The sequence below is a fragment of the Puntigrus tetrazona genome, chromosome 1 (genome assembly GCF_018831695.1).
Source record: "Puntigrus tetrazona isolate hp1 chromosome 1, ASM1883169v1, whole genome shotgun sequence".
Lineage (NCBI taxonomy): Eukaryota > Metazoa > Chordata > Actinopteri > Cypriniformes > Cyprinidae > Puntigrus > Puntigrus tetrazona.
Genome location: NC_056699.1, coordinates 22,869,642 through 22,886,419, shown reverse-complemented (window position 1 = coordinate 22,886,419; position 16,778 = coordinate 22,869,642). Strand labels below are relative to the sequence as shown.

Sequence of the window (16,778 nt, the reverse complement as noted above, 5' to 3'; positions counted from 1 at the left end):
TTGTTTTGCAAACTGGTTGAAATTCAGGACACATTTAAAGCAAGGTTTACGCCCTCAACGTAGTTATAGAAAACACTTAAAACAAACAGTGATCTATTGTCACTGTAATCTGTTAAAGGAGTCCTGACTGGACACATCTGTTACCGCTGGCACGATTACAAACCACTAAAACAAGGTCGCAGAGGCAAGAAAACAGTCAAGAACGTATATAATCAAATTGGTGAACTACGCGTTATTTGAACAGTATTCATGTTTCTTTTGCTCATCAAACTGTGTAGAGTGCAGTTTTAGTAACCATATAGATGATTAAAACTTCCTTTTGTTTATATTGGTGTGAAGGGGGGGAAAAATAAATTGCTCTGCAGAATAGTTCATGTGGATGTTAATCTCTCAGGAATGCTCTTTAATAGTAGTCTGATTATTTCTGCTTTGTAGGAGACTCTCTGTCCAATCTTCAGAGGGCCATTGAAATGAAGGAATCCACCAAACAGCAGCTGAGAGAACAGCTGGACGCTGTGGAGAAGGAGACGCGCTCCAAACTATTGGAGATAGACGCCTTCAACACACAACTGAAGGTACTGAAGCCCTGAGACCCAAACACACACAGACGAACACACTTACACAAACAGACAGATAATTTGTCTTGAGTAGTGTTATTTTGTTTTAGTTATACTTGGCATTTTTGTACTTTTTTTTATGTTTTGCATTGTGTGAGTGCAGGGTGCAAAATTAACATTTGTGCAAACCGTAAGTAAAATTTGATCTCGGTGAATAAAAAGTTTAAAACCCGCCGGTTTATTAGAGCTATGAAAATACGTCATAGAAATACATTTTCTGTAAATGCGATGCCAGTGATTTATACTGAAAAAATATTTAAAAAATCATCTAAATACAAGCATTTTATCATATATAGCTGTTTCGTAGCCATTAAAAAAAACATTTGTTCCCCATTGACAGTTGGGGTAAAATGTTCGTTTTGGACCCTCTGTGTTTGTGCGAATGAAAGAGGAAGTAAGAGAGAGTGCATTTTGAGAGATCATTGAGTTTCCACCCAGTGTATTATATAAAACCAACAGAACACACTTCCCTTTGTCTTAATGTAACGGAATATAAGAAATCAAGTGTGTGATAAAGTCAAGCATTTTCACAGCATCACACAATCTCTTGTTCCTCTCTCACTGTATTTGCCTGCTGCTCACTCTGTCACCCTGCCCTTCATTCTCCTCATCCTCCGTTCATCCCGGGCTGACTCCCTCTCAACCCTTCCCTCCACCGTGTTTATATGGCTTGGCCGGCCCTCTTTGTTCTGACTTGACCGTGCTTCACCCCGCTTTACCCTTCGTGGTGGTACAGTCCTTGGGGCTGTTCTATCAGACCTACGCTGCTAGGATGGAGAACCTGCAATCGGAGCTACTTATTGAAGAGCAGAGGGGGCGACAGGTAGACAACCTGATAATGCTGTTAACCCCCTGAAAACTACCACCAAACTATTACCCTCTACTCACAGCACTGTGCTATCTGTTGCCCTGTATGAGGGGACTTGGATTAGCACACTTCCAGATGTGTCTTGTCTTGACTACTTCCCTCTACTAAGGCATCAGCAGGGCTCTACAATAAGGATTTTATTTCAATCTGCTCTGATATTTTCTTGCTGTTGTCACATTTTTAGCGAGAATGACCAAAATTAAAATATTACAAAGCACCTAAACCTTTAAACTGATTTAAAATAAGGTATAAATGTATTTATTGATTGCTGTGCCACTGGTCCATTAAAAAAAACATTTCGTTCTGTTTTTGGCAGTTCTACAATGTAGTGCACTGACTAACACGTACTCAAAGCATGCACACAGACAAATACACACAAATTTTTGTCAAAATGCTCCTATTATAAAGTTTCAAGTCAGTTAAGTGAACATAGTTGATAGAAAATCAGATGTTTATCATCACGTGGGTATGTGCTTTGGGTCTTAATGTTAACAGCAGCCAAATGTAACTGCTGCTGTCTGTGACATTAATGTTAATGAAACAAAAAAAGAATAAATCACACACCGCTCTTGGCGGAATTTAAAAGCTTTAATAATACATGCCTGAACCAAGAAGGGGATCTTTTCTTTTTTTTTCGTGTGTGTGTGTGTGTGTTTGTGTTAGTTAGTTAGTTGTCATGATGACTGCAGAACTTAAGTCTGTGATAATGACCCTGTGACATGGATCCATCCTTATTGTTGAGCCCCGATGAATAATATTCCTGAAGTCATAATTTTGAAGATTGTTTTTTCAAACCTGTAGCTCGCACTAATTAACAGAGCAAAGGCTTCACTGCTCTGCTTTGGTTCAGATGTCGTGTCTGGTCCGTTTGTGTCTCTCTATGCTTAAGATAAGTACACTTAAGAGGCTCTGCATTGTGTAGAGCGGAGTACACATCAGAACAGAGTGTAAACACGATGATGATGCTAATGATGATGGTGGTGTGACCTTTGACCCGTCACCGTATGGGTGGCTCTGTGTCTCTTGCAGTCAGGGAGCTCTGTGGACGAGGTGCTGTTGGACTGTCTCGCAGCACTGCTGGCCTGTTTGAAGCATATACACTTCTACTTCCAGGTCATCCCTCCCTCTCCCCCCTGACCTTTAATTTCACCCTACACCACGTCCCCTGCTCGTGTGTCTCACTGCACCTCCTCCAGCTCCCTTTGAGAAGCCCATCAAAGGCAGCGCTGTAGCTATTCTAAACCTTCATGTGTTAGTAGAAAGCTAAGCCTTTTTTTGCGCTATTCTGAGGCAGATCATCATGAGTATGGTCGATAATTAAGATTGATTGTGCTGCTTCCCCCCACCCCAAGACATGCATCAGTCGAAGGTTCACCCAAAAATTTGTTCACCCTCATGTCGTTCCAAACCTTTAAGACCTTTGTTCATCTTCATAACACAAATTGATGTTTTCGGTGTAGTTCTCTCTCTCTCTCTCTCTCTCTCTCTCTCTCTCTCTCTCTCTCTCTCTCTCTCTCTCTCTCTCTCTCTCTCTCTCTCTCTCTCTCTCTCTCTCTCTCTCTCTCTCTCTCTCTCTCTCTCTCTCTCTCTCTCTCTCTCTCTCTCTCTCTCTCTCTCTCTCTCTCTCTCTCTCTCTCTCTCTCTCTAACACTCTCTCTCTCTCTCTCTCTCTCTCTCTCTCTCTCTCTCTCTCTCTCTCTCTCTCTGAAATTGCATAGACAGTAACTCAACTGAAATGTTTAAATCCCAAAAACGACTAGCAGTCAGTGTGAAATCACTGGTTCACCCTTAATTTTATGACGTTACAAGAATACATTTTTAATGCAAAATAATAATAAGAAGAAGAAATTGTCAAATAAACATTGTTTTTGTTTTCTTTGTGCAGAATAAAATTGTGTGAACCGCTGATGTCAAATGGACTATTTTGACAATGTCCTTGCTACCTTTTTGGGCCTTGATCGTGATCTTTTGCCTTGCTGTTTTGTGTTCCAAAGATGACTGAAGGTCTTGTGTGTATGAGCCATTTTTTTTCAAACGTCCGTTTCCCACTAACATTTAAGGGGCTCCCACAGAAGCACTCCAATGCAGTGTCTGTCCCATCTATGTGCAGATATTAGAGATCTGCTGACAGACATGGCACTAATGTGTTTCTGTGTGATCGCTCGGTGAAGAGATGATCATTGTAGCCAATTACAATCATATCTGTTAAGTATGTTGAAGGCAGTGACCAATCAGTGGTGTTTATGAGTTCACTCGACAGCGTTTAAATATCAACAGGAAATGGATTTATTAAAAATTTCAGTACTGAAGTCGAAACTTTTGACAATAATACTTACGGGTTTGGAACAACATGAGGATGATTAAAAAATGACAGAATCTGTCTTTCTTTACATTTTCTAGGTTTTTAGCAGATATTTAATTATCTTGTTACTCAGATCTGGAACAATTCCTTTTGGAATTTAAACATTATAGTTAGCACTATTTTATTTTTTTTAATCATCTTATAGGTTGATGTCGTTTAGGTTACATTCAACTTTGTGTGATCAAGGAAATTCTATACAGGCTTATCATCAATACATATGAAGTAAATTGCTGATAACAGAAGCAAATCTTACATTTTCAGTGTGTGGATTTACAAAGGCATTAAAAAGTGCATGTCTGGTTTATGAAATATAAAAACTCACACCCTTTTACACTGGTTTGGTGAGTGTGTGTGCTTGTGTGCATATATATATATATATATATATATATATATATATATATATATATATATATATATATATATATATATATATATATATATACACACACATACACACACACATGAGTGTGTTTTACATTTGAATGGCTAACTCTCTCTGTCTTTCTATAGTCTGTCTGTTACCAACTGCTTGCAGTAATCTTTGATTGTATAATTCGATGTGTCAGTTGCGCTTATGTGGCATTCAACACCGAATAGAAATGTTGTTTCAATATGAAATCCCAGACCAGAAATATGTACTCTTTAGTAATAAGTATATACTAATAAACAGATCTGTCAGTTTAATATCTAAACAAAAAAATACCATGCTTGCTTATTGGTGGAATCGTCTGGCATTACATAAGCAGCAGTCCTTCCATTAGTCTGCTGAAACAGTCTGTTGTTTCCTCTCTTGTGACTTCTGTGGTTCATGTGACGTTACCCAGCAGGCATTGCAGCCTGCCATCATGAATGCAATCGCTATGCAGTTTGCACCATGTACCATGCAAGTGTACAATTCACACAGAGGAGAGAAATATAAATGTGTTGAGATCGTTGTCTGTCAATTGTTATGTTAGCGAGTCATTTGCTAGCCATTTATGAACATAATAAACGCTTACGTGAATCATACAGTCAAGCACACAGTGTAGTGCATATGCTGTGTACTGTTTTTACTTTTTCTGTTTTAAAAAATGAAAAGGTTTAGAGATAGAAGAGAGTATCAAATAGTCTGGAAAAGATGATCACCTGTAAGCTATAGTCAGAAATATGATTCCTGTGTAGAAATAAATAGATACTATGTTACTGAGACAGATTGTCTAGAGAGCACTTGCAGGGCACAGCTGTGAACGTGTCTTGAGTTTGAGAAAGAGCGCAAACAGAGCCCCATTGCCCCCTATACTCCCCCTTACCTGTCCTCCAATATCCCATCATGCATTGCAGGAGCTGAGAGAAATCCACAACAAACAACAAAGGCAGAAACAAAAGGAGCTGGAGGCTGACATCATCCAGCCATCGCATGACAGGAAGTCCACAGATTTACAAGAGTCTAGGTATTTTATGTCTTTCCATGGTTCTTTGCATTTTTTTATTTATTTATTCACTTTTCATTTTCTATCCTTTTCTTGTTTAAAAAAAAAAAAAAAAAAAAAAAAAAAGCCTTGTATCTGCGTTAGGTAAGACAAGACCCCACTCAAGAGCACTTATGCACTACTGCCCTTTTGCTGATATTAATTTGCTTCTATATGCCTACCTCATTTGTACGTCGCTTTGGATAAAGGCGTCTGCTAAATGACTAAATGTAAATGTAAATGTAAATGTTTTACAGGCATTTATTTTGTCCCTCACTTTCCCTCAGGTTGTCAGGGACGGAAGACGGTGTATCTCCTGCGTGGAGAGATGATGGGCTGGGTAAAGCTCCCACTCCTCCTGCACCTCATGCTTGGATAAGCCAAGTGAGTGAAGAGGAGAACCACAGCAGAGCCGAAGTACAGGATAACCTTTCCAAACTCTTCACACAGCATCCACAATCGGGAAAACTACAGGCTCCATCTTCCTGGTCTATGGCAGGTGAGACAAAGATGCTTGTTGAACCAGACAGACTGGGATTGTTGGATTGTTTTACTACCCATTTTTTGGTTGTTTATTCATATTGAGACATGTTAAGTTCACCCTAAATGGCATAGCTCAAAACTTGTGTTTGTCATTATAGATAAGATTCCAGTGTCTGGCTTTAATCAGGAGAAGGTAAAGGTGGTCTACTATAGAGCGCTGTATCCCTTTGAAGCCCGCAGTCATGATGAAATCACCATCCATCCTGGAGATATAGTGATGGTAAGCAATTTTTACATTCTTTAGCAGCAAATCGGCATATTAAAATTATTTCAGGAGGATCAAGTGATGCTGAAGGCTGGAGTAAAAGATGCTAAATTGTAGCTTTGCCATGACAAGAATAAATTACATAAAAAATGTAAAGAGAAAACAATGTAAAATGTAATAATACTTAATAATATAATATTGGTGTTTTACTGTAGTTTAATCAAATGAATGCAGTGTTGATGTGTGTAAATTGCTACAAAAAAAAAAGTTACAAAATCTGAATGGTAGCTCATATTAGATTTAGCAATAGTTATCCACAATTATTTTAATTTACTGAAATTTATTTTCAGTCCTGCAGTGTGTGCTTTTATTTTCTAAATTAGGCTGCCATTAAAGTTTTAAAGTATGTTAATTATATGATGTGCTGACTAATTAATCTAATGCATCAGAATACACACATGAACGTTGAATGCTGGTGCTAGTTTGCACATTTACTGACCTCTGATCCTGCCTCTATGCTCTCTTTGCTCTCTCTGCCTGAAGGTGAAGGGAGAGTGGGTAAGTCTAGGTTTCTGCTCCTTGTGCAATTTTATTAATTTCTCATTTTTATGTTGAATCATTTTGTTCAACTGTCACTGAGTTGAAATAAACCCTGCACATAGATCAAAATCTCTGTTGTAGAGTTTTTTTTTGTTTGTTGTTTTGGGGGGGGTTTCCTCCAAGATTTCAGAGGCTTTGCTGCATTTGGCATTAGATCATTCAAAGACGATGCCTCTGGGATGACATGACCATTTGCTCCATTTCCTGTGTTAAATCAATTAAATGAGTCCTTTGTTTCATCACATACAGTCACTGTGCTGTTTATGTTCCAGTTCATGTTTCTCTGATGTTTATTAAGATATTCAGCCCCCAATTTTTTTGTGATTATTGTTTTATCACATCCTGTTTTATGTCTCATTTCAGGTGGATGAGTCTCAGACAGGTGAACCCGGATGGTTAGGAGGAGAGATTAAAGGGAAAACTGGCTGGTTCCCTGCCAATTATGCAGAGAAGATTCCAGAATCCGAAGTTCCTCTTAGTTTGAGAGCTAGCGCTGCTTCTAGTTCTGCCCCTAAATTGGGTTCCCATATGTCATCCGCCCCTTCAGCGACCACAGCCACACCCCTGCAGTCAGTCCCCACAGAGCCTGCATCGATAGCCCCGCCCTCCTCGGCCCCTGTGCCTCCAGGCCCCGCCTCCTCCTCTTCATCAGCGTCCAGTAACTGGGCAGATTTCAGCACTACGTAAGTCATTTGTTCCAATTAAAGCTAGCAAAAGACATTTACAGATATTTTTTTTGCATTTATCTGCATTTATTTTGATTCTGTGCTCTTGTGACTTTAATATAGATGGCCAACTAATTCTGCTGTGGAGAAGCAGGACAACGATGGATGGGATGCGTGGCCGACCCAGCCTACTCAGCCGTCCCTGTCAGTGCCCAGTGGAGGGCAAATCAGACAGCGCTCAGCTTTCACCCCAGCCACACTTTCCGGCTCTTCACCCTCACCTGTGCTCGGCCAGGTATATATACTCTCAAAAAAAGACTTGTATTCTTAACCACTTATGTTAAATACATTCATATATTTTAAATTAATTATTTAAACCAGAATCAAACATTTGTAAAGTTTTAGACCATTTGGGATGCGGATGAGTTTCTGTATGATTAGCATTACTTTCACACCACGGTTATTTCTTTTTGATTTGTAAAAATACTACTTTTTTGTTGTTTGTTTTATTAGACATTAAATGATGGACTGCAAGGCCTCATTCTTTCAGGCTATTACATTGTTGCTGCATATGAAAAGAGTGAAAGCATTGTTCATCGTTTTATTAGATGGAAATTATGTTTAGATCCTGTCATCTTGTGAGTGCATTTTTTTAATTTTTTATTAAAAAAAAATTTTTTTAAATGCCTGTCTTTCCAGGGTGAAAAAGTAGAGGGTCTGCAGGCACAAGCTTTGTATCCATGGAGAGCCAAGAAAGACAATCACCTAAACTTTAACAAGAATGATGTGATCACCGTCCTGGAGCAGCAGGATATGTGGTGGTTTGGGGAAGTGCAAGGGCAGAGAGGATGGTTCCCCAAATCTTACGTCAAACTCATCTCTGGCCCCGTCCGGAAATCTATGAGGTGTGTATGTTGCCCATATGCAAATACCATATTAGTCAATGGCTAATATTAGTGGATATTAGCATATTATGCATATTACAGGTCATCTGTGCAAAATAGTATAGTCTTATAATACTGTACTTGTAATATGTTTTATCACTTTTTGTGCATAACATAATAATAAATGCACTCATTATGACTCCATTATGAAGTACCAGTTTTATTATAAGTCATTTTAAACGGTTTCATCCAGACTGTGATTTTGAGTTTTCAATGCCATTGTTCTTTTTCAGTATTGAATCTGGCTCTTCAGACAGCCCTCCCAGTGTTAAGAGACCCAGCCCATCTCCAAACAAACCCACTGATCTGGGAGAAGGTCAGATTACTTGTGACTGCTCGATGGATCATGGTGTTTCTCCCTCTCCCCTTAAACATTTTGTATCTAAAAGTCTGTATGATTTTTGTGTAATCACAGAGTATGTGGCCATGTATACGTACGAAAGCAGTGAGCAGGGGGACTTGACCTTCCAGCAAGGTGATGTCATCACTGTCACAAAGAAAGAAGGTGATTGGTGGACCGGCACTGTGGGCGGGAAGACCGGAGTCTTCCCTTCAAATTATGTCAAGCCTAAGGAATCCGAGGTACTTCTGATACAATTTACATGGAAAAAAAATGTTGTGGTAGTCAAATAATGAACTTTTACAACCTGTAAAATTATAATGATAGCATTCTTTCCACCTTTGTTCCAGGGTTTGGGATCTGCTGGAAAAACAGGAAGTTTAGGGAAGAAACCAGGTGGGCTGATGTCCTTATGCTATAATTGGCTTAATAATCTTGTACCATATAACTTTCATGTTGGCTTAGTTGGTGTTTGAGAGTTTTAATTGGAAAAAAACAATTTTAAGCATTTTTGTTGACTTCAGAATTACACCATAACTGTATTTTGTTGGGCAGTGGATCTCTACTCTTTTTTTTTTTTTCTCCTTTTACCTGTGTTTTTCTTCTGGCATTCAGAGATTGCTCAGGTGATCGCTCCTTACACGGCCACCGGGGCAGAGCAGCTCACTTTAGCACCAGGCCAACTCATTCTCATTCGCAAGAAAAACCCCGGAGGATGGTGGGAAGGAGAACTTCAGGTCTGAATAACACATGCTATTAAATACACCCAAACTTTTCTACCACAATAACACAAACCTTAAACATAGAATCTGCAGTTGTAGGCGCAACAAAACAGGCACTGTAATGTTACATCTGTTTATTTGTGCTCAGATTTAATTTTATCATACTAGTGAGATGTAATAAAATTCATAAATTAGATGTATGCTAAATTTTGACTTTAGAACCATTTTAATGGCCTACTGATGTTGCTTTCTCCAGGCAAGAGGAAAGAAGCGCCAGATTGGCTGGTTTCCAGCTAATTATGTAAAATTATTGAGCCCCAGCACCAGTAAGACCACACCCACAGAGCCCAACCCACCCAAACTGCCAACACCCAATGCAGGTACATGTAACTTATTGTGCAAAAAAACTGGTTTCTCATGGCACAGATGAAATGTTGTCTTTTGTACTTGGATCTTTTTGTAATTAACACGTTTAAGCATTTAAGTATGTCATGTTTAAGCATGTTGCCTCATTTAATACAGGCTAGGTTACTTGTATAGTGCTGCCTACACTCCATCATCAGCTCTGTTTTTCATAGTATTTGCATGTCCTCATGCTTGATATATAAATGTGCTCTACCCAATAGCTAAGCAAATACTCCAGTAATCAGGAATTATTCTATTCTATTATACTATATTATATTGTATCATATATTATATTACATTATATGTAGTGCTGTCAAACAACTAATCTCAGTTAATTGCATCCAAAAAATATTTTTATTTACATATGTGTGTTCTGTGTATATATATATATATATATATATATATATATATATATATATATATATTGCATTGCGTAATAATAAATGCAACCATTATATATATTTATTTATTAATATATAATTATAGAGATGCAATACATACAATAAATATTGTAAAAATATGTGTATGTGTGTGTATTTATATATACAGGATATACACAGAACACACACATTTAGACGTTTCAACATCAAACAACAAAAATAAACGTTAGTGTGCATGCATGCTTTTGTGGCCCTAACTTAACTTCTGGTAGACATCCAGGAAAGCTAAGTCCCTCTAGAGTAGATTATTTTTCTCATACCAAGAAAAATATTCCATCAGCATGAGTAAAGGCTGTAGACAAAGCAGCGCTGAGCTTACAAACGCTGCTTTATAGCAGGCATTACATGCAAGATGAAATGAAAATGGCATCAAACTTTTTCCTTCAGAGGTACAGTGATATAAAAACACCCGCGGCTCGTTTAGATTTTTTCAAACACGCGTTATGATTACTCAACAAAAGCCTTTTGGCCAAGTTTTGTGCCTGGTCACCACAAAACTTGTGCATCCTGGTCAGCAACCTGAGCCCAGCTTCAAAACTCATCACTTTAATTTCACCTGCGTTTGTAGCCAGTGCCACTAACCAGACCGACAAACAAACACAAACCAGAAGTTAACTTCGGGCCAGGTGCATGTACCCGATGAAACTGTCTATATTATGCCAACTAAAACTTTTATTATGGATGTGATTAATCATTTGACCTCAGTAATTGTATAACATTATATTAATTCATTCAAGAAGAAATATTAAAATAGAGACTATGAAATTAAATGAACTGAAGTTGTAGAAAAACACATTTTACAACTGCGTTTGTGTTTGCCCTCCATAGTGTGCCAGGTGATTGGCATGTATGATTACACGGCTCAGAACGATGATGAGCTGCCTTTCGGGAAGGGCCAAATCATCAATGTTTTGAGCAGAGAGGATCCTGATTGGTGGAAGGGAGAGCTGAACGGTTCCATTGGCCTTTTCCCATCAAACTACGTTAAGCTGACCACCGACACAGACCCCAGCCAACAATGTGAGTCCAGAACGTTTTCCTGTATCTTACACACGCACTCACACTGAACCTCTCTCTGTCCTACTCGACGAAATTAGAGATAACAAATACATCTTGAAATCCCTTTCAGAGACAATTGGCTTGAAGCGTCACCAATAACATCCAGTTAAATGGACTGTGACAACACAGTCGTGTCTTTCAAATCTTTGAGGACCTTCTCAAAATTAGTTTTAGTCATGTCCTCACGACGTAGTGAGTTATAGAGCGTCCGGTATCCACACCGAAGCCCCTCCTCTTCCTGTTTCCAGTCAACCTCTCACCTCATGTTGTAGAGCATTAAGTAGACTCTCATCTCTCTTTCTCTCTCTGCCTGCATGCCGGTGTCCTTGTCATTGTGGCGTCCTGTGAAAAGTGTCTTGCAGAGTTCATTTAGTCCTCCTAGCTTGTAAAAATTTTTGCACATTGTGGTTTTTCTTTTCTTTCCTTTTTTAATTTAGATTTTTTTTTTTCTTTTTTTTGGCTTATGTGCTGTGTTTTCCTCTTTCTAGGACTCTTATGTTGCCCATATCCCACTCAGCCTTGAAAGTCCTCAAAGCGACCCACTATCCCTTAAACCGTGCCCAGCGGGATGATGGGAGATGGAACATTGATCATGTGACTGCCCCAGCTGGCTTTGTGGCCAGAAGAGACGAATACGACAGAGAGCAGTCGTTAACCTCAATATTCAGAACCATAGACTCTCGGGCAAAATTGCCAGCCTGCCTCCTACGCATTTAAAGCAATTAAATAAACAAGAATGCCTAATATTTGAAGGATCTCTTTCCTTTTTTCCTTTGACAAATTCATGAAATTAATCATTCACACTGAATTTGTGCAATGAATTAAACACTAATCAAAAAAAGTGCTGGATAGTGGGTCCTTTTGTGGCTTTCTGTGATCTCGCCCCAAAGCCTGTAGGTAAAAAAAAGAGAAAAAAAAAAAGAAAGCTGTTATAAAGCAACCAATCAAAATGTGGTTCCAGTGTTAAGTTCCACCGCTTCATCCGACTAATGCACACTTTTGCTCCTCCAAGCCCCGCCCCCCCCAGGTTTCTCATTGGACCATAGCACCACAGAATGACCCACTATTCATGAGTCATGACGTAACGGGGTGCAGTTTCAAACATGTGTCACAACTGACGTGCTTACTAGTGTCATTGCAGACTCATTAAGGCTCTAATATTGTGGAATAGCGACATGTACAGCATATCCGACCAATTGAGATATCGAGATGTCATACCTTTCGGATGCCAAAGTATGTCTAAAACAAGTCAAGTCACCTCAAACGAGTATACCCCATGTCCCCAAGTGGTCGGATATGTGGACTTCATGTAGAATACTATTGTGCGTCATTCAGAACAACACCCCCCCACCCCCTTTCACCCCTTCCAGTACACACAGGTGCTGTCAGTCAGTTTGACGGACAGGATGGGCGTCTCTGTTCATCCGGTCCAGTCACACGCCTCTCTGTGTCATTGTTTGTTACATGTTCATACCAAAACAGTGGATGAGTTGATTCGTGTTTGTGTGCTTGCTAGTCTCTTGTTTGGTTTTTGTTGTTTCGTTTTGTTTGATTTCGATCGTTCGTTTCGTCGCGTTTGTGTTTGTGTGATGGGGATGAGAATTGGTGTTGCAAACCAAAAAAACAAAAAAACTGCACAACTGCCACTTAAGCATAATGGTACAGCGATAGACAAAGGTGCGCACATGTATAAATTGTTGCTGGAAGTGACGTACTCGTGAAGGGTTTCCTTAAGGGGTTGGGTTTTCAGAGGGCTCATATCTTGTACAATTGTATTTCCCATGTAGATGGATGAATGCTTTTTTCGTTTTGTATCCTCAATCGTTTGCTGTCATCATTCTGTCATGTTGATTGAATTTGCAATTATTTTTGAAATGTTGATGTTGATTTTTGAGGACACTAGATTTTGAGGTGTTCTTGATATAACAGCTCACTATTTTTATAATGATCAAAAATTATACATAGTGTTAAGAGAAAAAAAAATCCACTGCAGTATGTACACCGTCCTTTACTGAAAAACGAAAATACGAAAGTGCGAGTAGTGAATAGGAACATTTAGAAAGTCCTAATTTTATGGAATTGTGTTGTCATGCTTCGAATGAAACCCTAAACAGCATTAATGTACTGAAAATAGGCTTAACACCCTTTTAATCACAAATGCTTATGAATAAAATAAAAAAATAGACGTTTACAAGTGAAACACGAAAGACTGGAATTTTCTTTTAAATATAAGAACAAGAGATTTGAGTTTTAGGGCCTTTAGATCATCCAGTGTTTTTTTTTTTGTTTGTTTTTTTTCATTCTGCATTTTAGAAAAAAAAGCATGGCATTAATTTGTACTCCTACAATATTGTACTGGCAACACATGAAGATGATTTTTTTTTAATTTTATTTTTTTTTTTAATCTGCCTCATAACAGTGTTGTAATTTTAATGCTGAGAAACAAGACATGAAATGATGTCTGTGTGGTGCTTTATTGGTTCCACAGTGTAAAAGTATTTGAGGTTGCTGCTTTATTATTGGCTGGATGGACTGTCCGTCATGTCCGTGATCAGTCTCATGCAAAGTTTTTTGGTTTTGTTTTTACTTCAAGTGAACATACACCCCCATCCTCAGAGTCCAGGAGCGCAGCTGCTTCCTCCCCATTCAGTACTCTGTAATAAAATGCATTTGTTCTGAATATCTCACCGAAATGTCCGAAACATTAACCGTTGTACTTGACTATTAAAGCATTTTATCAAAATAAAATGAATGTACAGTTAAAAGCTCAACAGTATACAACAACTCCTAGCTTTAAACAAAGTGTCATACCACCTTTATAAAAAATGTGTAACCATTAAAGAACTTCATGGCAACTGCAGACTGGCTTTATTTATTTATTTATGTTCAATCTGCTACCAGATGAAGCGATTGTGTCTATATCACATGCGTAATGTTTCTGAATGCACAATAATAATTCATTCATGACTCATATGGCATAAAATCTGCAATGCTTGAGTAATATGCCTGCACGCATAGTCTATAGAAGTAAACGAACGTTCAGTTACACAGCTGTCTGGAATAATTTATTCTGATTGGGCAACCGCAGCATTCTGCGGCCAAATATTTTTTTTTTTTGTATAGTTGAGCGTTACGCATCGGTCATCTCTTTCTTCTCCCATAATAAAGTAAGTTCAACTCAAATCAATGTTGCATGTCCAATTATTAATTTGTCAAGTGTAACACGCTTTGTTTTGCAATAATCATACATTGTTCCTTACTTAATCAAAGAAAACATTCAGCTTTAATTTCCAGTATTATTCTTACCGAAGTTAATACAAGTTTGATCTTTGTCTGCTTAAAGTGCAGCTGAATTAATGGACTAATTGATTAATCTTGTAATGTATTAATCTCAGCATGAGATGTGACCGCATGACGTCTGTGCATTTCACAGGGTGTGCTGACCTCCACCTGCTCGACATGCTGACCCCAGTGGAACGGAAGAGGCAGGGTTACATACATGAACTTATTGTTACAGAGGAGAACTATGTAAATGACCTGCAGCTAGTCACTGAGGTAAAACTCACAAGAGCTTATGGTTTAATCGGGCCTATAGAGTGGACAAGGTCGATAGCATTCAGGGCTGTTGCTGAGGCGATTAATCTAGATTTTGTTAGTTTATATACACACACACACACACACATAATAAATATATATGATGTGAGTATAATTTTAAGGTGTAATAAAATGCATTGTAAAATAGACATCTTTTATCATTTATTTTGGGAGGGAATAAAATACTGCGTTTCTTGACATTTACCAGACGAGTGATAGCTGTAAAAGCAAATATTGCGTATATATAACTAATTTTCATGGTTTGCTTTCAGACGTTCCAGAAGCCTTTGCTGGAGTCGGAATTGTTGACTGAGAAGGAGGTGGCTATGATCTTTGTCAACTGGAAAGAGCTGATCATGTGCAACATTAAACTGCTCAAGTATGCCCCCTACTGATTAACACAGGAAACCCTGACTCCATCCTCAGTTTAAGCTGCGTTCCTGTTTATTCTTATGTATTGAGCAATGCAGCGTGTCAGGTCATTTCATTAAATATTCACACTTCGCAGCTAATGAAACAGATGTTGAGACAACTATAAGAACAGATCAGAAGCAATTCCATGTAATGAGGGTTACGTGGCTTACCCAGAATGCCTCTGACTGTCTCCAGGGCGTTGCGGGTGAGGAAGAAGATGTCGGGCGAGCGCATGCCGGTGAAGATGATTGGTGACATCCTGACTGCTCAGCTCCCTCACATGCAGCCGTACATCCGCTTCTGCAGCTGCCAGCTCAACGGCGCCACCCTCATTCAGCAGAAAACTGACGAGGTGCCCGAATTTAAAGAGTTTGTCAAGGTGAGGCTATGGCTTAATGCTTTTTGTTTTTTTTTTTTATGTCCAGTATATATTTGTTATGGTATTATTTGCAGATTTTAATTCTAATAACAAGTATTTTTTTTGAAGAAAATGCCGTGATGTTAATGTGTTGAGCGTTATTGATTCTGCGTATTTCTGCGCATCTCTGTGAAACACAATCTGCATTGTATTAGGGCTATAAATATCGACTTGAAGTAACTTGAGTAGGTGGTATTTTATGTGTTTTTATATGCTCTAGCTATGTTTGCATGTTTTACAGCGGTTGGCGATGGACCCTCGTTGTAAGGGAATGCCCTTGTCCAGCTTCCTCCTCAAACCCATGCAGAGAGTCACCCGATACCCCCTCATCATCAAAAATGTACGCCGATAATCAGCTGTTTCCTAAGAACCAGTGAGAATAAAGAAACGATATATTCATCGCCATTTCTTGTCCTTCCGTGCACAGATATTAGAGAACACTCCAGAAAGCCACCCGGACCACAGTCACCTGCGTCTGGCTCTGGAGAAGGCTGAGGAGCTGTGCTCACAGGTCAACGAAGGCGTGCGAGAGAAAGAAAACTCGGACAGGCTGGAGTGGATCCAGGCACACGTGCAGTGTGAGGGGCTGTCAGAGGTACATAGACAAACACACAGTAAACACAAAAAAAAATTGAGTTTTCACTGGAAATCTTGAAAACACTTGTTAACTATGACTTTTCCCTCAAATGTATAGTAATTTAGTTGCTAAGTTTAGGTACTGGGTAGGATTAAGAATGTAGAATTTTTAATATGTGCTTAAGTAGCACTCTTAAATGGCTAATATACTAGTATTATGCATGCTTATAAGCAACTACATTTCTGGATGTGTTTCCAAAAAAGTCCCGAGCGCTTTTTCAAAAGCCTGCATATTTTTCTGTAACTTAGAGCATCTTTTCCAATTGAAAAAAAAAGTTTTTTGACAGCTAAACCATTGACAAGCAAGTCGTGAGTCGTTTCCTGGATTCAATTGTTGGAAGCGCCGAACTGTTTCCTCCCACAAACATCATTGTGAACCGACATTATCCTCCTCATTACCTTCAAAAGCCGAGATTTCTGCAGCACACAGCGCGAGGCTACCATTGCAGCTGTTGTGATAACAACAAAAGACTCCCTCTGCTGCTATTTGTAACCAAA

At 38.9% G+C, this 16,778-nt stretch overlaps 1 protein-coding gene across 7 annotated transcripts in view; it reads left to right on the top strand.

The window, feature by feature from the left end:
- Window positions 1-16,778, top strand: part of itsn1 (intersectin 1 (SH3 domain protein)) — a 38,584-nt gene that overhangs the window by 16,995 nt on the left and 4,811 nt on the right. Inside the window, exons 16-36 of one of the 7 annotated variants that reach the window (XM_043236384.1) lie at window positions 436-575; window positions 1,354-1,440; window positions 2,515-2,598; window positions 5,168-5,277; window positions 5,583-5,794; window positions 5,937-6,058; window positions 6,587-6,601; window positions 7,007-7,326; window positions 7,432-7,603; window positions 8,008-8,213; window positions 8,486-8,568; window positions 8,668-8,834; window positions 8,943-8,988; window positions 9,208-9,329; window positions 9,571-9,694; window positions 10,988-11,179; window positions 14,652-14,773; window positions 15,085-15,191; window positions 15,422-15,605; window positions 15,886-15,984; window positions 16,072-16,239. In XM_043236384.1, coding sequence (XP_043092319.1) covers window positions 436-575; window positions 1,354-1,440; window positions 2,515-2,598; window positions 5,168-5,277; window positions 5,583-5,794; window positions 5,937-6,058; window positions 6,587-6,601; window positions 7,007-7,326; window positions 7,432-7,603; window positions 8,008-8,213; window positions 8,486-8,568; window positions 8,668-8,834; window positions 8,943-8,988; window positions 9,208-9,329; window positions 9,571-9,694; window positions 10,988-11,179; window positions 14,652-14,773; window positions 15,085-15,191; window positions 15,422-15,605; window positions 15,886-15,984; window positions 16,072-16,239 — 2,882 coding nt within the window. The remainder of the gene's footprint in view (window positions 1-435; window positions 576-1,353; window positions 1,441-2,514; window positions 2,599-5,167; window positions 5,278-5,582; window positions 5,795-5,936; window positions 6,059-6,586; window positions 6,602-7,006; window positions 7,327-7,431; window positions 7,604-8,007; window positions 8,214-8,485; window positions 8,569-8,667; window positions 8,835-8,942; window positions 8,989-9,207; window positions 9,330-9,570; window positions 9,695-10,987; window positions 11,180-14,651; window positions 14,774-15,084; window positions 15,192-15,421; window positions 15,606-15,885; window positions 15,985-16,071; window positions 16,240-16,778) is intronic. The other 6 variants (XM_043236412.1, XM_043236401.1, XM_043236395.1 and 3 more) reach the window with 6 other exon arrangements.